At 37.7% G+C, this 24274-nt stretch overlaps 1 protein-coding gene across 10 annotated transcripts in view; it reads left to right on the top strand.

Annotated features, from left to right (window-relative positions):
* The first annotated feature begins 444 nt into the window (after positions 1-444).
* The window catches only part of SMARCA1 (SWI/SNF related, matrix associated, actin dependent regulator of chromatin, subfamily a, member 1), a 267206-nt gene continuing 243376 nt past the window's right edge, over positions 445-24274 (top strand). For 6 of the 10 annotated variants that reach the window (XM_049644258.1, XM_049644259.1, XM_049644256.1 and 3 more), the window contains exons 1-10: positions 456-752; positions 5441-5527; positions 7806-7972; positions 8299-8399; positions 8506-8606; positions 11718-11897; positions 15991-16146; positions 17412-17543; positions 18520-18588; positions 23962-24071. In XM_049644258.1, coding sequence (XP_049500215.1) covers positions 582-752; positions 5441-5527; positions 7806-7972; positions 8299-8399; positions 8506-8606; positions 11718-11897; positions 15991-16146; positions 17412-17543; positions 18520-18588; positions 23962-24071 — 1274 coding nt within the window. In that variant the 5' untranslated portion in view covers positions 456-581. Of the gene's footprint in view, positions 753-5440; positions 5528-7805; positions 7973-8298; positions 8400-8505; positions 8607-11717; positions 11898-15990; positions 16147-17411; positions 17544-18519; positions 18589-23961; positions 24072-24274 lie in introns of all 10 variants that reach the window. The other 4 variants (XM_049644253.1, XM_049644252.1, XM_049644261.1 and 1 more) reach the window with 2 other exon arrangements.

Raw genomic sequence — 24274 nt, 5'->3', positions numbered from 1 at the left:
CACCAATACCCCTTTTGGGACCTGGGAAAGGGCAGTCCCCAGAGGGGTTCTCTGCTTTGCAAATAGTGAGACCTTTTACAGTGCAGTTACAAGCAGAGTAAAAGTTCTTTGTGCAAGAAGGGGAGAGCGCCCCAAGGTACAAAGAGCAGATTTAAGGGAAAGAGGATTCCTTCTGCACACATATGCGTGGGGAGCTCAGGCTGACTGTTGGGGGCGTGTGGGAAGGGAGATTTTTAGGGAGCCGCGGGCTTGTGGGTTCCCGCCTCAACCCCAGTCCGCGCCCCACACTCAGGCAACAGTTGGTCGTGCGGGCCGGCCCGGGCTCTTGGTGGGGAGGGGGAGTCTCGCGATCGTTGAGGGGGGGGGGTGGAGGAAGGGGGGAGGGTGACGGGGGGAGGCCATGACGTAGGGTGGGTGGACGGAAGTGGGGCAGGGTTGAGGGTTATTTAAAGAAGGGGGGGCTGAGCGAAGGGGTTGGAAGCGGAGTGATTCCCCACCCCTGCTCCATCTAGCTCTTTCCAGTGCAGCCACTGCCGCCGCCCAGGAGCCCTCGTCCCCTTCCTCGTTCCCGCTCCAACGCAATGGAGCCGGACACCGCTGCAGTGGCAGCCACCGTGGCAGCTGCTGATGCGACCGCCACAATCGTGGTCATAGAGGACGAGCAGCCGGGGCCATCCACCTCTAAGGAGGAGGGAGCGGCCGCCGCGGCCACCGAAGCCACCGTGGCCACGGAGAAGGGCGAGAAGAAGGAGGTAAATAGGAAGGGGGTGTGTGTATAGTCAACAAATCCTGAGCCGGGCCCCTCCGAGGGGCCCAAGCCCTGACCTTTCGGCGCCGACAGGTACCGGCGGAGCTCACCGGGGATGGGGGCCGCGGGCGCGCTGGGAGTGGGGGGCGGCGGAACAGTCTAGCATTCGCTCCCCTCCCCCTTTCCTCCATGCCGCCTGGAGGGCGGGGGCGGGGCTGGGCGCGGGCGCGGCGCGGGGCGGAGGGTGCCCGTTATCCCGGGGCTTGGGGGGCTTGGACGCCCCTCGACAGCCCCCGGCCCCATCCACATTCCCGGAACTGGGGTAACAGGGTGGGGGATGGGGTTGTGCAGGAAAAAGCCTCCGCCTCTCCCTCTCCTCTCGCTCGCTCCCTCTCCCCCCCCTTCCCGTCGGCCTCTGCATGGGAAATCTGGGCCCTTCAATCCCACACCCGCGCGAAAGGGGTTCTGCTGGGGTTTACAATTTTTTAATTTGAATTTCAAGGTGCTGGTGGTTGGGAGGCGGAGGGACGATAGGAGAGACTTTTATTTTTTTTGAATGGCCATGTCGGCCTTTTAGGTGGCAGCAAAAAAATCATCCCTTGTTCGTTTGGTCCCCGCCTGCTGAAGCGGGGGTGTCACCCCGAGAAAATGAGCTCTCCGCGTGCTACCCGCTCCCCCGCAATCCAGACCCCAAACTGAGGAACCGTGGACGCTGGCTTAGGAAAATTTCCAACGTGTGCACCCTCACCCTCTCCTGCCCCGCCCCCGACGGTATAGTGTTTCACTCCAGGGCCACCCAAATGGTCCCCCAATCCGGCCCCAAGCCTTCCAGGCTTCCGCCTCCCTCTCCTAGTGGGCGCTGCTGGCTCCTGGACACATGCAGGGTTTTTCTTTTTCTTTTTCTTTTTCTTTTTCTTTTTCTTTTTCTTTAACCCAGCGTCGCTAGGATGAGCTCCTGCTAACATACATAAAGGGACCACTCAGACACCTATTAAAGCCAAATCCAGAAAATATGTATTATCTCCATAAGGCATATTTCATATGGACCAAGACATGCAAATGAAACTATGAAACACGTTCAGAATAAAAAATAAGATGGGGTATAAGGATTGTTGACGTATAATTAAATTGTAGAATGCATCGTTTATGGGTAGATTTTTTTTTCCGTTTACGAGTAGACATCTCACAATTAAAACAACGGTAGGTAATTAAAATTATGCTTTAGAGATCTCAACTGGCTTTATCTGAATTATTATATGGTACGATGCGACCAAATGAAAAGCTTTTGAAGGCAATTTACACCTTTTGCCGCGAATTAGTAATTTTAAATCCAGCATTTGTTTAAAGTGATATATTTTACTGTTACAAGGTTGACTAAACAGAAAGACAATTGTAGTGGTAAGTGAAAACCGTACAAAACATACACATTTTAAGATCTATGTGGTACTTGAATCAGTAACATGGTTATTGTAAAGATGGTTCAGATACGAAGTATCAATATAAAATCAAATGCTGGGGAATTCACCAATGAGTCTAGGTGCCTTTTATTCTCTAGACTGTGCAAATGTAAGGGATAAACTCTTTTGTATGGCAGTAAAGATTGTTGAATTTCCAGATTGTGTACATTTTTTGAGTTGTGGAAAGATTGGGAATCAATAAAAAAACACCTATGTAACAAACACTGAATTGATACATATATTAATGAATTCTATAGCCTCATCAGAAGTTGTCCTAATACTATCTCATTTGTCTGCTCAGCGTCGGGAAGTGAGGTGTTGCATGGCAGGAACTTTCTGAATACTTTAAGTTGATTATTTTAGTCACCACATCTTTCATTTTTAATTTTTTCTCAAAAATCTAAAGAGTACCAAATATCTACTTAAGTTCTTTCATGTTTATCATTTCATTCCTTTAAATAAAGTAATTTGGCACTCCCCCCACTCCATCTAAATAGATTGCTCACTACCTTGACTGCCTAAGTGATGGACTGAAAATGTAGATTAAACTTTCCTTCATGTTCATCAGTTACTGTACTCTGGAAGTGATACATAGGCATTTGAGATGTAGGAGGCTGTTCCCCCTCAAATAACCACTTCCCGGACATTTCCAGTATTGTGTTGATTTTGTAAAAAATTTTTAACTAGGCTCCATGCCCAACACAGGGCTTGAATTTACAACCCTGAGATTAAGAGTCGCATGCTCTACCGACTGAGTTAGCCAGTGCCCCCAGTATTGTGTTGATTTCCTAAATGACTTTTCACTCTCCTCCCTCAATTGTCAGGTGTTAGCTATCATTTTTTAAAAACTTCATCTACTTTCATCAGAAAGAACATATGATAAAATGACATAGATGTAACAAAACCATACAATCATTTAAAACAACTGTAAAAATACAAAATATAAAAATACAAGTGATGCAGCAGGGAGAGGGAAATAATTATGCCTGAATAGTAAGGAAAAGGGATGTTACTGCAGTGGAACTCCTCTTTTAGTCCTGGGCTTCTGCCATCCCTTCTTGCTGTTGACATTGTGCTTTCTTCTAAGTGATCTTTCCTGTGTCATTTGCTGTTGCTTTTATTCTCTGTAGTATGGCAAGTCAGATGATCAAACTTGCTAGAATTGTATATCAAGTAAAAGAAAATAGGCTCTGAGTAAGAGCATTTTTGTGATGCATAAAGTAGATGAAATTTGGTTGATTGACTTGTGACATTTAGCTACAGAAACGTATTTTTGTTTACGTTCTGGTTCTTGAGCTTAACTTGGTTTAAGTGACAGTGGATAACCTAACGCTGGAAGTTGGAGTTGGTATTTTTGGTAATGAAAACATCAAGAAAAAGGTCATGGTCTCTAAGGGCATCTTGATGACCTTGTCCACATTCTCATGGCATCTAAACTACCAGATGATGAAATCCATAGGAAATTCATTAAAATATCCTTTTATGTTTTCTTGTACAAGAAGTGTATTTTTGAAAACATATGCAAAGGAGAAGGTTTAGAAGGTAGGTATTTTAAAATTTGTTGTGGAAGATAGTGCCAATTAAGTAATTACCCACAGCTTTTAATAGCACTGCTTAAGATTAGGAATTTTAATTAGCATATAATTAAATTTTATGGTATTCTACCACAAGGTAGGCAAGTGTATTGAGTAAAGTTTTTTTTTTCCTAATTAAAGCCTTAATTTTTCTATAAGCGAAGTCTTTGTCCCACACTATTAGATATATACTTGTGTATATGATGTGAAGTAATTTTCACTGTTTTGAAACTTGAAAACTAGACTTCATATAGCTTTTCAAGGAATGATAAAGGTGTGAATTTTGTTACCCAGTATTCCGTTACTTGTTGCTTTGAAAATAAAATCAGATTTATAGTACATGGGACAGTTTGAAAGAGTGGGATTGAGGGGATTTTAGCAGTTTTCTATTCTTGTCCATCCAGGATTACATTGAAAACATCTCACATAGACGATATATATGTATGCGATGCTTAAATCAAGATGGCTATTATTTGGGTTAAGAATAACTGAACAATATCTGATCAGTGCTTCAAAGTAGAACACTGACCAGGGTCAAATTCCATAATCTTAGTTTGAATTGTCTTAAACTAGGAATTTCAGTAAATGTTAGAAGACATTCATTAACTATTGGAGCTATGTTTTTTTTATGTTTAACATCACATTCTGGTTTTGATTTATGATCTAAGTTTTCAGGAACTGATTGACAAAAGCCATGATAAAATGGACGTAATTTCTGTAGTTTTCACAAACTGATTTGTGACTTGGGCAAAATCTGTGTTAAAACTGAAATACTCTCAGCTCTGATACTAAACGGTAGATTTGTGTTTTTATTATTTCTCTATTTCTTATAGGGAAGGAGGTATATTCTATATACATAATTATATTTGCAAGTACAAGCTTATCTTTACAAAGGATAGCGTGCATGAAATAACCCCCAGATAATTTCAATATTTTGAAGAAGCTGACTTATGTTAGTTTTCACTAAATCACAACTTTTTAAATATCAGATGTTAATAGTTGATAACCTTGAGAAACTGCTACAAAATATTTATGTAACAGGGTTTAAAATAGTTTTCTTTCCAGTTGGGAAAAATTAACATAAATCAAAAGTTTAAAACTGTATTGTGTTATTATTTAAATAGAAATTAACATGTATTACATTAAAAAGTTTAAATGTTCTTATTAGAATATGAAAACAATGAAAAAGTGTCTTTTCAGGAACAGAAACCATAGTCTCCTTCTGAAATTTTGGCTCGTTTCTATTACATAAAGATGTGTTTCTGAGAATTAATATTTACTTTCCTTGAATTCCTTGGTTTGTGGATGATAATATTACCATATTCTAGATTTTAAATCTATTCAATGGTTCTGTACTTTCTTATGTTTGAAATAAAAAATAGATGAAATGGCTCAATGTTTCACCTTTTGGTGTTTATTTTAATTAATGTTCTTTCTCTAGCTTTTATAATACAGATTTTTTATTGGACCCCAGGTGCACAGAACTGGATTAATCATAAGCCCTGCTTCATGACATGCTCTCATCATTGGTCTATGTGTGGCCCATGTTGATTTATTTATTTAGTATTTAATTACTTTTTACTTTCTTCAAATGACAATGTCGACCATTTTTAAGATCTTGCTTTGCAATTTGATGGCTTATTTTTTTTTTGAAATTCTAGAAAAATGTTTCTTCATTTCAACTCAAACTTGCTGCTAAAGCTTCTAAATCTGAGAAGGAAATGGACCCAGAATATGAAGAGAAAATGGTAAATATATTCCTGGGTTGATCATGAATAATGTAGTTGATTTTTTGTCATTGAACTGTAGTTGGCACCCAATATTAACATTAGTTTCACTGTACTTGATTTTTATTGAGGAGATGTGAAAGATTAAAACGATACATGTTCATATATAATGAATACAGGATCATAGATTTTAGAATTGGAAAGTAATTTAATAATAAATCCATTATAGTAGATTTTTGTTGAATAAATGAATCTCGTTTTCAGATGAGAAAATAAGGAGCAGAAAAACTATATGAAATAGTTGGGAACAGAAACCACATCTCTTCACTGTTGTTCAGCACTCTTTATCTCATAATAAGATGCTTTATGCTAGAAATATTGTATCCACTAAGTGAAAATATCAGTGGGAATATCAGTATGGCTTAAAGAAATCAGGTCACAGAGCTGGACTGATATTTTTTTCTCCCTCTGTTCTTGCTTTGGATATTTGAATGAATGTTACATATTATGAGACATGTAATACAGTAACACTTTCTCTGGAGGAGAGGACATTTTCCCAGTACATGAAAATGTTACGTATTTAAACAGTATAATCTTAATTATGCCACCTACTGCTTTGCTGTGTATTTCAAATTATTTAGTTTTTATTTACTAAAATCCATATCTTAGCTTTCATTTTAACTAATCTTTTATGCCCTGGGATCTTTCAAAACCAGTGAATTTGGTTAACTCAAAAGAGAAATTTAACAAGTAGTTGGAACTGAATTTTTTTGTTGAGGGGTTGCTTTTGCAGTAATATTATAAAAATAAGTAGAAATGAAGTATTTTTTTGGTTGTTCATAGTGATTTTGCCATACTCCATGCCTTAATGTTTAAGGTCACATCTAACATAGACAGTTAATGTTTTAACAACTCTAAAAACAACATTCCAGTGAGGATAACATAAAATGGAAAAGTTTTGGCCTCCTTCCAGCTTCTGGTCTGAATGTTTGTCTAATTCTTGTGTTTATGTTAATGAACTCTTGTAAGTTTCTGGTATTATTAATTATGCATCCTTCATTAGCAATCAAATATTCCCTACCCTGTGGTCAGAAAGTGACTGGGAAATAAAAAATCATTTTCATTTTTTCTTCATTTAGAATAATGTATACATCTTTTGATCTTCTAAGATTTTTTAGTGAAGTTTTATTTCATTAATATGGTACAAGTTACATGACCTTTTACAATTTATTGAGAAATTATAGAATATATCAATTAAATTTTTTTAATGTTTATTTTTGAGACACACACACACACACACACACACACACACACACACAGAGTGTGAGCAGGGAGAGGCAGAGAGAGAGGGAGACCCAGAATCCGAAGCAGGCTCCAGGCTCTGAGCTTTCAGCACAGAGCCCGACGCGGGGCTCAAACTCACGGGACAGGGAGATCATGACCTGAGCCGAAGTCGGACACTTAACCAACTAAGCCACCCAGGTGCCCCGCATATAAATTTTTAATAGTTAATATATGTTAACTATTTTACTTATATGTGTATGGGTATTTTTCCCCCAAATCTTATAAATTCTTAAGAGATCAGTTTATGGTATATGTATATCAAAGCCAATAATTCATATTTCTGCATTTAGGATATATTACATATTATGATGCTTTATTTTGTTAACTAGGAAAAGAAAATCATTATGGTTTGGAAAGAGGATTTGCTTTCTGACCCTTACTCTTTAAGCAGGGTACTTCTTTTTTTTTAATGTTTGCTTATTTTTGAGAGAGAGAGACAGCATGTGTGTGCACGCTTGTGCATTGGGGAGGGGCAGAGAGAGACAGAGACACAGAATCCGAAGCAGGCTCCAGGCTCTGAGCTATCAGCACAGAGCCCAATACGGGGCTTGAACTCACAGAGCCATGAGATCATGACCTGAGAAGTTGGATGCACAACCACTTAACAGACCGATCCACTCAGGTGCCCCAACAGGATACTTCTTATTGGGGCATTTACTTCTGTTAGATCACTTGGCTTCTATTCAGAGTATCTGAAAATGCCATTTTTCAAATTTGGGTTCTTATTAACTGTGGGAACTTGAGCAAGTTAGTTACCCTCTCGGTACTTTAGTTTTGTCATCTGTAAAATGGACATAATATTAGTGCCTACCTCATAGGTTTATTAAGAGAATTAAATGAGTTAGTATGTTTAAAGTGCTTAGAACATAGTACAAAGTAAGGGCAATGTAAGTGTTTGTTAAATAACTGCGAGCAAATAAAAAAGAAAATCATTACTTTTTCTTTTGTGCATTAGAAAGCAGACCGAGCAAAGAGATTTGAATTTTTATTAAAGCAAACAGAACTTTTTGCACATTTCATTCAACCGTCAGCACAGAAATCTCCAACATCTCCTCTGAACATGAAATTGGGACGTCCTCGAATAAAGAAAGATGACAAGCAGAGCTTAATTTCTGCTGGAGAGTATGTTGGCATCTCTCTCTACTTTATTCCCTCTTTCCCTCTCTTCATCCTGTCCCCCCTTCTCCCTCCTTATACTCTCATTCCTTCTTCACTTATTCAGTATAATTCTATGTTCAAAAAATAAGGTTATTGTCAGTGTAAATAAGTTTTGGAGGCAACAAGTTTTTCTCACTAGAAATCAGTAAAAATGTAAGCCAGTTCTACCAACTTCTAAGCAAGACCTTAAGTAACTCATTTTCTTTTCATGAAGATACTAGCGATGTATACTGACTTCATTGACACTTTAACATTTGTGTTGAACATAAAGGTATTTCTTTTCATTTCAGCTACCGCCACAGGCGCACGGAACAAGAAGAAGATGAAGAGCTACTCTCAGAGAGTCGGAAAACATCTAATGTGTGTGTTAGATTTGAGGTGTCACCTTCATGTAAGTACCTCATCATGTTGGTGTTTTTTTTTTCCCAATTTGATTTTAGAAAAAATTTACTTGATTATATTAATAAAAGTATGAGGCATCTTGATTTCTTTTTTAGATGTGAAAGGAGGACCATTGAGAGATTATCAGATTCGAGGGCTGAACTGGTTGATCTCTTTGTATGAAAATGGAGTCAATGGTATCTTGGCAGATGAAATGGTAAGGAGATGATAGCTAAAAACAGGATCTCAGTTATCAGTTTTTTTTTTTTTTTGTAAATTTGAAGTGCCTGAGCTATATTGCACCCCTGAGGTCTGGAGGCTAATTGCTTTATTTAGTTATAATGTAAAAGGCGTTTGTAAAGTCTAGGATTGTTTACACTTTCACAGGCTACATAATTCTTAGTGTGATTTCCTCAAATGGTTTAAAAAAACCTCCTTGTACTTTTGTTTTTATTTATACTTTGGCTTCCAGGAAGCTCAGAGCCAAAATGAATGCCAAAATGGAGCACCTGTGTAATGTAATGGTTGGCCCATTGTGTCTTTTGTGTCTTTTCCTATTCAATACCTTCTAATCTTTCCCTGGCCCTTCTTTATATCTATTTTACCATTAATTTACATTCCATGTTTTCACTGTAGGCCACCTGAAACATGTTTTATTTGTAGGCTACCTGAAATCCTTTTGGTAATGAGGTGGGGTATATAAACCAAACACTAAATGAGTGAATGAATAGACCAGACAATAAATGATGAAAGCATGAATGAATAAATGTAAATGCCTCAATGTGTGAGCAGTGAGAAAGTGAATAGATGGAAAAAAAAAAGTAAAGAGCAATGTTGAGTTCTGACCTAGCAGAATACCAGGTAGGGCCTGGGAAGTAAGCTCAGGAGTGATGGACATATAAATAAAATGACCAAAGAGAAAAAGTTAGTCCATTGAAGATGCTAATTCAGCAGATTGGGGGAGTATATGAAGACTTAGATTGGTATTTTAAGACAAAATAAATTAAATGTGATTTAAGAGAGGACTGGGGGGAGTTCTAGATCTATATGACCCAGTGATATTCCTATTTATGAAACTCTGGAGACATTATTGCAATCACTCTTCTCTAGAAGAGCCACATGACTGTTTATGCTCTATAACATGTAGTGTAGTAATGATCCCATAGATGCTAAGCAACTGTTAGGTGTGTGGCAGGAGGTCCTTTAAAATCAAGGGTCGGGGTGCCTGGGTGGCTCAGTCGGTTAAGCGTCTGACTTCGGCTCAGGTCATGATCTCACGGTCCGTGAGTTCGAGCCCCACATCGGGCTCTGTGCTGACAGCTCAGAGCCTGGAGCCTGCTTCAGATTCTGTGTCTTCCTCTCTCTCTGACCCTCCCCCATTCATGCTCTGTCTCTCTCTGTCTCAAAAATAAATAAACATTAAAAAAAAATTTAAAATCAAGGGTCTGTAGCTCCTTATATTTAGTATTCTGGGTTGGAGACTACAATTAGCTCAGGAGGGGAGGAGCTTGGTTAATTGGATAGCAGAAAGACCAGGATTATTTGCCCCAAGCTCTTCTTGACTGCAGCCTTTAAACATGAAGGATCTGAAGATCCTTCATATTGAATTTATGCTGACACCAGGTACTTTTTATTAAAAAAGGGAAAGATACTTTAAGGAGTATAGAAAATTTGGAAAAAAAACAAGAAAAAAATTGAAAGTAAATTATAATTATGCTACCCAGAAATAACCACAGTTGACATTTTGGCATCTTTCATTTTAGCATTTTAATTCTGGATGTATTTATTTTACATAGTTGAGATCATATTGTACATATAATTTGGTATTCTGATTTCTTCACATTCATACATATTTTCTGCATAATTCAAATATTTGTAAAAATAATTGTTAATTACTGTATAATAATCCTGGAGAGTTACCATAATTCTGTTAATATCCTCCCTTATTGCTGGTCATTTGGACTGATGTATATAGTATATATTGGTTGATACACGTGTATATGGTACATAATAATGCTGTTGTGAGAACCCTTGTAATTTACTTTTTCTGTACCTTTCAAATTATTTCCATAGGATTCCTAAAAATGGAATTACTTGATTAAGGAATTTTGAGTATTTTAAGGTTTTGATGCATCTCATTAAGTGAAATATTAGGATAAACCCTATAAAAATAGTTTTGAGCCTAGGTTTATAAAAGAAAATATATACCTTGCATAGAGATAAAGCCAGAAACTGTTTTAAAAGGCCACACAGCATAGGACATCATTCCCTTCCTCATGGGTTAGGTGGTGGGTACATGGTGTTCAGTATGTTTTTTATTTTTACTTATTTATTTTTAAATGTTTACTTATTTATTTATTTTGAGAGAGCGAGAGAGAGTGCATACACATGGGAGAGGCAGAGAGAGAAAGGGAGAGAGAGAATCCTAAGCAGGCTCCATGCTCTGCGCAGAGCTGGATGCCGGTCTTTTTTTTTTTTTTTTTTTTAATTTTTTTTTTTTTAACGTTTATTTATTTTTGAGACAGAGAGAGACAGAGCGTGAACAGGGGAGGGGCAGAGAGGGAGGGAGACAGAGAATCCGAAACAGGCTCCAGGCTCTGAGCTGTCAGCACAGAGCCCGACGCGGGGCTCGAACTCACAGACCGCGAGATCATGACCTGAGCCGAAGTCAGACACTTAACCGACCGAGCCACCCAGGCGCCCCTGGATGCCGGTCTTGATCCCCTTATCATGAGATCACTACCTAAGCTGATATCAAGAGCTGGATGCTCAGCTAACTGAACCACCCAGGCTCCCCTGTTCAGTAGGTTGTTTTTTAAAAAGTCTACTGGACTAGGTGATCTCTAAGGCCTTTTCTGGCTGCAGAGTTCTTTCATGTTTTGTTCTTTTATGGTTCCATAGGTCTTCAAGGGTGTGAGATGCAAGTACAGAGCTACAAGCCCCTTGAGATGCATAGTGTGAATATTTCATGCCTTGGCTGTAATAATGTTGGGGACAATGGGAAAGAAAGACTGGTATCGAAGCAGGCTGGTATTTGAGTGTGAAACACATACACACAAAATTCCCTAATTTTGCCACTAGAAAAAATTATGAAGTATGCTACTTGCTCCTTTAAGAGGAGCAACAAAGCAACTTTCTGCCTGCAAGTTCCTGGTTTCTTTTTGTGCACACAGTAAGTACGAATTGGTATGGTTATTCACTTAAAAAAAACAAAGGTCTTTAAAATTTTTCCCCATGTGAGATAGTTGGCAAATGTCTTTGTTATTACTAACAAAATGTTTCATTAAATAAACATTTATGGATTTTTTTCTTTGTAACGATAATGCAGGGTCTTGGTAAGACTTTACAGACGATTGCTTTACTTGGTTACCTGAAACATTACCGAAACATTCCAGGACCTCACATGGTTTTAGTTCCAAAGTCTACTCTATACAACTGGATGAATGAATTTAAACGATGGGTCCCATCTCTCCGTGTTATTTGTTTCGTCGGAGACAAGGATGCAAGAGTAAGTGAGAAACTGATTTAAAGAGGCAATCAAGAATAACATCATTTCTGGGGTTAAGTTTTATACAAATACCATAAAAGACATTTAAGTTGACTGCTACTAGTAAATAACACATTGTGCTTACTCTATGTTAGGCTCTGTTGTAAATGCCTTTAATATATTAATTAATCCAACACTCCTGTGAAGTAGATGTGTTACCTATTAATAACACGCAATCACTTTTATTATGCTTATCTGCATTTACTTTTAACTGGCACATTAACGTCAGCTTTTTTGAGTTGCATTTTATTTTATTTTTTATTTATTTAAAAAAAATTTTTTTTTAATGTTTATTTATTTCTGAGACAGAGAGAGACAGAGCATGAGTCGGGGAGGGGCAGAGAGAGAGGGAGACACAGAATCTGAAGCAGGCTCCAGGCTCTGAGCTGTCAGCCCAGAGCCCGACGCGGGGCTCGAACTCATGGACCGTGAGATCATGACCTGAGCGGAAGTCGGACCGACTGAGCTCAACCGACTGAGCCACCCGGGCGCCCCTTGAGTTGCATTTTAAATCACTTTTTATTAAAAGAAATCATCATTGACAGTATATCTTATCAGTGACTGATCAGTTGTATTATTTTGACACCAAAAATATATACGTTTGTATGACTTAATTTTTTATGTTTAAATTTTTAATTTTTTAACTTTGGTATACATGCACACACGTGTGCATAGATGCACACATGAATGGGGCCTTTTCTATTCATACAGAGAGCCTGTGTTTTGTATTTAAGTAAAGGCACAGCTTTCAGTTTTGCTCTTTGAATAGAAAAATACATACCTGCATACATTCTTAGATATTGGAAACGCTGGGCTCTTGCTTAAATTAGCCATTTGTCAATTTAGTAGGCTACAATGATTTTAGGACTGTAGAATTAATCTAAAAGAAATAAATTATGCAAAAATATAAAAATGAATAATCAGCTTAGAAAGCATATTATTAAACTTTGCCTTTATTTCGCCTCCAGAGGACATAGTTTAGAGAAAAGATTTATTCTATTTTTCGTACTTAGATAGGTTATCAAAAGATATCCTCAAAAGAATGGTAGCATAATGAATTATGTAATTTTATTCTTATCATTTTGCTTGCAGAAAAAATACTTAAATTTATTTAAATTCAGCTTATAAATAATTTAAGTATTGAAATACTGAGCTCATAAATTTAGAATTACAGGCTTGATTCTTCCTTATGCTTAATATTTCCCAGTGGCAAATTAGTCACTTAGAACCCTTTTCTGATCACTGCTGTTACTTAATGTAATATCATTCCTTAAAACTTTTGTATTTCTGAAGTATTGATTTTTGGTTGAAAGTATTTCTCTAAGATCATAAAGAAAAAGAAATATGTGCACTTGTGTTTTCATTTGTCTCAATAAAACTGTGTCAGTGGTTTTCCCTTATATTATATGGAATTCAAGATTTCATGAAATATTTCAGGGAGTTTTTTTTTTTTTTCTCTCTCTGGGAGTTTTAAAGGAAGAATGCTTGTATTTAATTTGTGACTGCCCTATCTCTACCCCATGAGTGGCTGAGATTTTACTAGTGGCTTCAAAACTTTTTTAATCTTGAAAACCAGTCTTCAAAGTCAGTGCTTTTCGTATTGCCAGTCATTAATATTGCAAATTCGTGTTGGTGTGGACAACAATAAAAAAAAAATGAGATAGAATAGAATAGAAAATAGAGTGTTTCGCACATGGTAGGGATATGTATTGCTCATTTTTTAAGGATTGCAACCTGGGTGCCTGGGTAGCTCACTCGGTTAGTCATCTGATTCTTGATTTTGGCTCAGGTCATGATCTCCCAGTTTGTGAGTTCGAGCCCTGCATCAGGCTCTGCACTGATGCCAAGGGGCCTACTTGGGATTCTCTCTCTCCCCCCTCTCTATCCCTATCCCACTTGCTCTCTCTCTCAAAATAAATAAATAAACTTAAAAACATTTTTAAAAAAGGATTGCAACCTAAAATATTATTTTACTGTGGGCCATGGGTAAAGAGTTTGTGGAATGGTAATTATTAATTACATAAATAATGTACTATATTCAGCACTTACAGATTGGTGTTAGAATGTATAGAGAAAGTCCAGATAATTATTAAAAAAATTTTTTTAACATCTATTTTTGAGTCAGAGAGAGACAGAGCACAAGTTGGGGAAGGGCAGAGAGAGAGGGAGACACAGAATCCGGAGCAGGCTCCAGGCTCTGAGCTGTTAGCACAGAGCCTGACGCGGGGCTCGAACCCACGAGCCGTGAGATCATGACCTGAGTCGAAGTCAGATGCTTAACTGACTGAGCCACCTAGGCACCACCCAGATAATTATTTATAGACAAATTTGAATCTTGGTACCACATGGGATAGATACAATGTGTTTTTATAATTTCCTGGCCTTCTGTAAACATTTTATGAGGTCAGTGTTTTACTAATAAAAAATTTGATGTAGGTTACCACAGGTATTTGATTGAGTTGGGAAATTCTTAGTAATACTCCTGACCCAGTTTGACGCTAATGTAGTCCTGCAGTATATAGAGGTGTGAATCCCAAAAATGGTTTTTTAGTTGTTTTCTATTTTTTAAGTAGGCTTCACGCCCAATGTGGGGCTTGAACTCATGAGCCTGAGATCAAGAGTTGCATATTCTACCAACAGAACCAGCCAGGCGCCCCACCAAACATGGTTTTTCCTTCCTTTTCCACTCCAGAGACATCAAAGATCTTGGACCTGGAAACAGGAGATCTGGTTTTAGTTCTGGCTTTGCTATTGACCGTGTGTGACATTGAGTGACAATTGAAGGGCATTCATTTTGTCACCTATAAAAGAGCTTTTGGATTATGTGATGTTCAGTGTTCTGTTACACAAATTTCAAGGCAGAGCTAATATAAATTATAAATATATGTTTGTTCCATGAAACTGTAGGAGTTTCAAAATTGAGTGTTTCAAAAAAATCAAACAAAGATAAGGTGTTTGCAAGACCAAATGGAGTCTGGCATCCTGGTTCTCTTTATTTTGCCTCCAATTCTGTAATGTCTTAATTAACCTTTTAAATATGACCACTTCCCAGAGTGCAACTGGGATCTCTACAAAGGCCTTTTTTCTGTCCTCTACTTCAGTCCAGACAATCCTTTTAGATATCAGGGCACTCGGTAAATATTTGTTGAATGAGTCCACAGTGTGTTTGGTGCATAACTGTGAGTTTATGAAATAATGAGTTTGCAGTGAACAGTTAATTTTGTTTATGCACTGTAATTTCATATTTACAGTACTAATCAGAACCTTCTCAATATAGATTTGGCCGCTCCCTGTTAACTTCCATGGTTTTATTTTGACCCATACATAACATCTGAAATTCGGTTCATACAAGTTAAAAATGCTCTCAGTCAACTTGGCTACTATGTTGGCCACTGCCTATGAAGATTTAGAAGATTTAAAAATAGTTTTAAATAGTCTCACTGTCTTAAATAGCCCTCTGTACTAGATAGAGCAAGTTCTCTTTATAAGATTATATTTGTAGTCTTACAACAATATCAGGGAATTCACAAAAGCATTAATGGGCTTTCATGACCCCTTAACAAAATATATGACTCATTCCTGTTAGAAATGGAAGGAACATAAAAGAGATCAAAAGGTGGAAATCATTCATGTATATTGAGTTCTTTTCATTTGTTGAAACTGTGTTGGTAATAGTTGGTAGTGCTTTGACCTTAGTAAGAACATGCTTTTCAGAAAGCAGTTTACTTTGCTCCTGTCTTTTTGGACCATTTGTTGTATGAAGAGAGCCTAATATCTATCAGAACTTCTCCAGTTCATTGAATATGTTGTACTCAGTTAAGGGAAGCCTTTGCTTCTCTTTTGTTGATATTAGTATGCCACCCAGATAATGTGTCTTTGGGATTTGGTTTTCCTGTCTTTAAAATGGATGACACCAAATGGTTTTCCTATCTTTAAGATGGATGAGACCAAATGATTCTGAGGGCTCTTAGAATTATTAGTATTTTCTTGATGCTTTAATTCTGTGATCATCATGTCAGTGTATTCTAATATAAAGAACTTTATTTTGCATTAGGCTGCTTTTATTCGTGATGAAATGATGCCAGGAGAATGGGATGTTTGTGTTACTTCTTATGAGATGGTAATTAAAGAAAAATCTGTATTTAAAAAGTTTCATTGGCGATACCTAGTCATTGATGAGGCTCACAGAATAAAGAATGAAAAATCTAAGGTAAGCCAGTTTTCAATATCATTATTAAACTTTTCTTTTAACTAACCATGTCCGTTTATTACTTCTGTGTATTCAAAAGAAAAAATGTGATGGAAGATTGTGATTTTATTCACAGAATCTGAATGAAAATCCATTTTAAAAATAATTTGAAGTTTAAATTATTGAATATGAGACAAATGAAAATTGAACACAGTTTTTAATGTAAAGAAAATAAGGTGTTCATTTTCTATACCTGTTGCAGTTTAACTCTGTTATGCTACAGTATTTTAATATTTTGGTAATATTTGGTGTACCAGAGGCATTTGCATTGATTTTTATTGAGCCTTCTACCTTGTGTGTATTCATAAGGATTAGAAAAAATAATTTCCTGGAATTACCTGATTTGTGTGAGTTAGAGCATGGTGTAAATTTTGAAAAATACCACTATTTCTTGTTATTCAACTCCATCAACAGTACGAAAAGCATTGATTATTATGATTACTGGGCTACTTTGGGAGAAACAGGAACAGAACTGGAGCAAAACCACCAGGCAGATCATACTAACTTCAAATTGAGACTAGTACCTTATAAAAGGATGCATGTTAGAGAATAATTGTTTAAGAGCATTATAAAAATATGCATTTTTATTGATAAGATTACTGTTCTTTTATGCTTTGTGCTTTAATTTTTATAGTCTTATATTTAGAAAGTTAAGATATCAGGGAAAATGGGCTCAACTCTGGTGCTTAGAAATTGTCACCAGGCCTTTGAGGGACCTGGGTGGCTCAGTTGGTTGAGCATCTGACTCTTGATCTCAGCTCAGGTCTTGATCTCAGGGTTGTGAGTTCAAGCCCTGCATTGGGTTCTGCACTGGGTGTGAAGCCTACTTAAAAAAAAAATTGTCACCAGGCCAAGTTAGAACTTGGCTAGGTATGTGGATGAACATGATTGGCAGGGAGAAAGATGTTATTGTGTTAAGTGACTAGCCTGGATTCCATGGAGTTCTGACTGTTTCTGTGGACCCAAAATAGACCAAATAAGTTTTTTAAAGTGAGGGAGGGGTGTCAGGTAGGACTATGATTTGCGTTCTTATAAGTATAGAAATGCCTAGAATATTTTGTTCAGTTGTGACTCACTGTGGCAGTGTCACCTGAACTAGGATATTTTTCTATAGAAAGATAATTTTCAAGTTTTATTAAAAAAATGCATTGGTTGGATAAAGAACTCCGGATGTTGAGCATTCTTACAAATGAAATAATGTTAACAGAACTATTATTTTTTTCTAGCTTTCAGAGATTGTTCGTGAGTTCAAGTCAACTAACCGCTTGCTCCTAACTGGAACACCTTTGCAGAATAACCTGCATGAACTCTGGGCATTACTCAACTTTTTATTGCCAGATGTCTTTAATTCTGCAGATGTAAGTTTAAGTCCTATGTTTTAAGTACAGTCTTCTTATGTTCACAGATCTCTTTTCCAATCATAGAATATAGATTAAAATTTATAGTTCTTTTTTCATTTGTAACTGTTTATCTGTGTGTTTTGGTGTTATCAGGAAAAAAGCTCTTAAGCACAAATTTTTCAAATGGGGATATTTAGAGAAATGATTTTCTTTTCTTTGAGATTATTCTGCCTTTTAAACTTTGCCTATATCTCCTTGTTACCACAACTTAAGATATGAGATAGGCTGACTTTATAACAGCAAGCTCAAAATTTTCTTTGAAAGGGCTTTCTACATACTAGGTTGGCAGGTGGAGTCTTTAAAATGATCTTTGATTATTGTAGTCGTTAATATTTGGGAGTACTGAAGAGCTCATAATGTGTGATTCGAAAAACAACATATTTTGTAAATGTATGATTTACATTGTTTTTATCATTAACACAAGGTTATGCTAGTGCAGCAAACCGAATTGAACGATTTAAGGACTTTTGGAGCTTTCCTCATTACTGCTATTAATTGATAATAAAAAGTACCAAGTTCAGCTATCCATTGGTTTGTATACCTTATCTTGCTTTTGTTCATTTTTATTGTTTGTGTAAAAGTTTTATTATTATTATGTGCCTTCAATTTTATATTCTCACTCCTACTCTAACTCTTTAACTGGATATAATACTACTATGGTGTGGGGAAGCCTCATAAAAGTCTTATAAGGACACCCTGCTGGTGGAGTTCCTGTATCATGGAGTTCAAATTTTCTTAACTCCTCCAGTATTTTAGCTATTTTCATAAGTAAATAATATTGACCATCATGGTTAATATATTTTTGAAAGTGCTTTTAAAATGAATTACTGCTGTATCACTGTATAAGAATTTATAGAATATTGAGTTTATTAAAACAAACAAACAAACAAACAAACACCTGTGTGCTTACTGCAGAATTTCCACCCCTCCACAGGACTTTGATTCTTGGTTTGACACTAAAAACTGTCTTGGTGATCAAAAACTTGTGGAAAGACTTCACGCAGTAAGTAATAGACAAGAAAATTTAGTAATTAAATGTATATAACCCAGCCAGAAAACAAACGGCCGTAGAATCTGTTTGAACTTTTGGGTTTACCTCTTGGCTCAGTCTCACTGCTTCTCCCAACCTTTCTGACAGCCTCTTTGGGAAATGAACTCCACTATATTCTCAGCCTGTCTCAAGATGGCATCAGTATTTTTCTAGTTCCCCAATGCCACTTCTTGTTAAAATTAAAAAAAAAAATTTAACATTTATTCATTTTTGAAAGAGCATGAGTATGGGAGGGGTAGAGAGAGAGGGAGACAGAATTCGAAGCAGGTTCCAGGCTCTGGGCTGTCAGCACAGAGCCCGACGCGGGGCTCGAACTCCCAGACCGTGAGATCATGACCTGAGCCAAAGTTGGATGCTTAACCGACTGAGCCACTCAGGGGACCCCTGCTTTTTTTTTAATTAAAAAAATTTTTAATGTTTGTTCATTTTTTGAGAGAGACACAGAGCACAAGTGGGGGAGGGGCAGAGAGTGAGGGAAATACAGAATCCAAAGCAGGCTCCAAGCTCTGAGCTGTCAGCACAGAGCCCAGCACAGGGCTCAAACTCACAAGCTGTGAGATCATGACCTAAGCTGAAGTCAGATGCCTAACAGACTGAGCCACCCAGATGCCCCCCCCCCCCACCCATGCCACTTCTAAGCCACTGCTTTTCCACCATCATGTATAGAACTCTTCCTTTAAAGCTTAAGTTATGTTGCAGGTCCAACCTCTACCCATTCTCTTCTCTGTCATCTATTCATCGCCAGGTGACTCCCTCACATTTGTTAAAAACCAGTTTTCTGGGGCACCTGGGTAGCTCAGTCTGTTAAGCGTCTGAGTCTTGATTTCAGCTCAGGTCATGATCTCACGATTTGTGCGTTTGAGCCCTCATCAGGCTCTGCACTGGCAGAACTCTCTCCCTCTCTCTCTGCCCCTCCTTTGCTTGCTCTTGTTGTCTCTCTAAAATAAAAGAAACTTAAGAAAAGACAACAATTTTCCATTCTTTGATAACAACTTCTTATGTCCTTTTAACTCCTTCATTCCTGTTACTCCTGTACTTTGTTATCATACAGAGACCTCTAGTCCTTGGACCCCTGTTTTTCTCCCCATCCATTACCTCTTTTCTGTTGTTACTTTTTTCTTAAACGTTTTTTAAAATATTTATTTTGAAGTGAGGGGAGGTGCAGAGAGAGGGGGACAGAGGATCTGAAATGGGCTCTGAGCTGACAGCAAAGAGCCCAGTGTGGGGCCCGAACCCACGAACTGCGAGATCATGACCTGAGCCCAAGTCAGACGCTTAACTGACTGAGCCACCCAGGCACCCCAAAACCTTTATTTAAAAAAAGAAAAAAGTGAGGCACCTGGGTGGCTCAGTTAAGTGTTCGACTTCGGTTTAGGTCATGATCTCGCGGTTCGTGGATTCGAGCTCTGCATCGGGCTCTGTGCTGATGGTGTGGAGTCTGCTTGAGATTCTGTGTCTCCTACTCTCTGACCCTCCCCTGCTTGTGCTGTCTGTCTCTTAAAAGTAAGTAAATTAATTAAAAAAATTAAAAAAATTTTAAAAAAGTTTTTATTTTTAAGTAATCTCTGTATCCAGCATGGGGCTTGAACTCACAACCTCAAGATCAAGAGTTGCATGCTCCACTGACTGAGCCAACCAGGCGCCCCTATGGTTACTTTTTTCTGTATCAGTGAACTGAGCCCATTTTCTATCTCTTGAATCACCCTTTTGCCAATACTCCCAAACTCTTTTTCTCTCTTGTCCATCTGTCATTTCTGCCCTGGAAACCCTAAACTAGAATACTATAACTGTCTCTGTCTTCTGGGTTTGAATTCTGTTTCTACCATTTACTAGAAGAGTGACTTGCTCTATACTGGGGGCTTCTCAACACTGATAAAGAAGGTTATACAACTGTATACGTTGGAACAACTCCAGATTTCATGTTCCGTAACATAAGCTGGGATTTGATGATGTCAGCAATCCTTCAACATGGCTGCCTATAGCATTCTTTCCAGTTTCCTATAACAACTATTTCAGACCTTCCCCAATCTCTCCAAGACTTCTATCACGATACTCCCTGCCCTTCTCCTTTCTCAGCAGAGAAAATAGAAGTTATTAGGTAGGAACTCCTTCAAGGATATCCATCTTCCAAGGATATCTGCCTCTGTGTTTACCTTCTTTCTGAGTGGAAGAGGTGTTTTCTCTGGTCAGTGGCTAAGTCTTTCAGCATGAACCTTGGATCTCATTCATCTCTTCCTGTTTCCTTATGGACCTTTCCCCATTATTTATCATTCTTATTGACTGAATTTTCTGGTTCTTTATATTGGCTCTTTTTTCTAACATGTAAACATGCTGAAGTATTTTAAAATCCAAACTCATACCCATACCCACCCACCCTCACAAATATACAAAATAGTACTCTCAACATTGTGTGTCTCTAGCTGTGATTCTGGTTTCTTCCCTTGATATCTCAGCTTCTTGAAAAATTAGTTTATATTCTCCGTGTCTACTGCCTGATCTCCTGTTTACTCTTGAATCTGCTGACCACTGGCTTCTATCCATTCCACACAACTGAAACTTACCTTGCAAGGTCTTCAGTCATTTTCCAGTTGCTGAATTCAGGGTATACCTTTTGCTCAGTATTTTGTCTTTTCTGTACTGCTTAGCACTGCTAACCACTCCTGCATGAAACCATTTCCTACTTGGTTTCTGGGATACAGAGTGGATTTTCTCTTACCTTTTTGGCCATTCCTATCAGGCTCCTTTATGGGCTTTTCTTTCTCAGTCTGTCCCTGAAAGTTTCATGTTTTGTAGGGCTTTGTCTTTGACTTTCTTTTTCATATGTGCTCTCTCTGGGGATCCACTCCTGTGGTTTTAGTAACTACCCATCTACTTATAACTCCCAAGTTTCTCTCTCCATATTTCTTGCTGAGTTCCTACATATCCCACTGCCTTCTGAGTCGTTCTGACTAAATGTCTCACAGACAGTTTAAACTCTTAAGAACCTCTCTTAGACAAATTTAAGTGGCCCAAACCAGCAACCAGAAGTTGTCTTTTACTCTTTCCTTTTCTTTACCTCCCATAGATCTCTAATAATAATATCTGCTGTTCACTAACATCTACAGTTATTAAGGTCTACACAAGTACTACCACAAATTTTCTCAGCAGCTTTGGAAATAGGTATCATTATCCTAATTTTAAAATGCTTTTCATATGCATATATCATAATTTTTTGATGAATGGATGAATAAATAGTCTCAGAAAAGTTAAGGAACTTGTCTAGGCTCACAACAGCTAATCAGAGACTGAGCTGATGGTAGAATCAGCTTGATGTTGGTTTGAATTCGGCTTCTACCACTTACTGGCAAAATGACTTTGGTTAAGTTAATAAAATTGAAATAATCACATTCCCATTAAGGATGTATTATAAGGATTTATTACTCAGTCTTGTAAAGTTTATGGTGCTGTTTCTGGCACATTGCAGGTACTCTATAGACGGTAGTGCTATTATGTTCTTGTGATAGAATCTGTCTTGCAGGTATACACTGATTATTTCACCTTTTTTCTCTATTTATCTGTATCTTAACATTGAACCATTTTCTCTTCATGTGTATATTTAACTATTTTGAAGAGGCCTACATCTTTATCTTACTTCTGGTGACTCTCTGATCCATACTCTGACTTCAGATTTCCTCTAAGATTTAAAAATCTTGCTGTTTCAGTTAGCATAATACCTTCTAGGTCCATTCATGTTGTCACAAATGTCAAGATTTCATCCTTTTTTTTATGGCTGAGTAACGTTCCATCATGTGTGTATGTACACACACATATATGCACATATATACATATATCTTTATCTGTTCATCTATCGATGAACATCTGGGTGTTGCTTCTGTATCTTGGTTATTGTAAATAATGTTGCAATAACTATAGGAGTGCATATATATTTTCAAATTAGTGTTTTCATTTTCTGTGGGTAAATACCCAGTAGTGGAATTATTGGATCATATGATATTTCTATTTTTATTTTTTTGATGAACCTCCATACTGTTTTCCACAGTGGCTACACCAATTTATATTCCCACCAATAGTGTATGAAGTTCCTTTTTCTCCACATTCTTGCCAGCACTTGATATTTCTTGTATTTTTGATATGAGCCATTCTGACAGGTGTAAAGTGATATCTCATTGCATTTCCCTGATGATTAGTGATGTTGAGCATCTTTCATGTGTCTGTTAGCCATCTGTATGTCTTTTTTGGAAAAATGTATATTCCTTACCATCAAAATTATTCCTATACCAAATGAAAAAACAAATCTTGTATAACAACAGCTTTTAAAAAAAAAAGATTCTTTTGGGGCACCTGAATGGCTTAGTCAATTAAGCATCTGACTTATTTTTAATTAAAAAGTTTTTTTTAGAAAATTTATTCACTTTTGAGAGATGGAGAGAGACAGTGTGAGCAGAGGAGGGGCAGATAGAGAGGGAGACACAGAATCTGAAGCAGGCTCCACGCTCTGAGCTGTCAGTGCAGAGCCCAAAGAAGGGCTTGAACCGATGGACTGTAAGATCATGACCTGAGCCAAAGTTGGACACTTAATTGACTGAGCCACCCAGGTGCCCCAGTTAAACATCTGACTCTTGATCTCAGCTCAGGTCATAATCTCTTGGTATGTGAGACTGAGCCCCATGTCAGGCTCTACGCTAACAGCACAGAGCCTGCTTGGGATTCTCTCTCTCTCTCTCTCTCTCTCTCTCTCTCTCTGCCCCTCCCCCACATTCACAGTTTCTGTCTCTCTCAAAATAAATAAACAAACTTTAAAAAGAGATTCTTTTATGACTATTCAGTAGTCAGTAATCTTGTTGTCTTTTTAATGTATTTTGTGCCATCAAATTATGAATATCTAATTTAGGTTCCCTATTCCAATTTTCTTTTTTTTAAATTTTTTAAATGTTTATTTATTTTTGTGAGGGGGGAGGGACAGGGAGAGGGGGAGGGGCAGAGAGAGAGGGAGACACAGAATCTGAAGCAGGCTCTAGGCTCTGAGCTTTCAGCACAGAGCCTAACACTGGGCTTGAACCCAAGAACTGTGAGATCATGACCTGAGCTGAAGTCTGGCACTCGACCAACTGAGCCACCTAGGCGACACCCCCCATTCTGATTTTCTAATGGGCCATTACTTGATTCTTTTTTACTGAGAATATTGGCATCTGGCATTGGTAGATGCCAGATTTTTTTCAGATTATGCATTGGGAAGTAAATTTCACACTAGGGTGTTGTCAATGAAAGATGTAGTTTATAATATTAGATATTTTATAAACTTTTATGAAAACTGTCACTTTTTAGGTTTTAAAACCATTTTTGTTACGTCGTATAAAAACTGATGTAGAGAAGAGCCTACCTCCTAAAAAGGAAATAAAGATTTACTTGGGACTGAGTAAGATGCAGCGAGAATGGTGAGCTATTTTGTTTCCATTAGCATTTATTTATGTATAAGGATTTATTAAAATTTAACTTTTTAGTGGTTCAGTTATGCCTTTAGATCAAAACTTAAATTTTATGTTTAAATGGCAAGTTAAGTAGTTCAAATATTTTAATAGAAAATTAGTGAATACTTTATTTAGCTTTTGGGAAAGCATGTCGGCCTTGAGTCTATACA

The sequence above is a fragment of the Panthera uncia genome, chromosome X, assembly GCF_023721935.1.
Source record: "Panthera uncia isolate 11264 chromosome X, Puncia_PCG_1.0, whole genome shotgun sequence".
NCBI lineage: Eukaryota > Metazoa > Chordata > Mammalia > Carnivora > Felidae > Panthera > Panthera uncia.
This window is presented reverse-complemented; position numbering and strand designations above follow the sequence as displayed.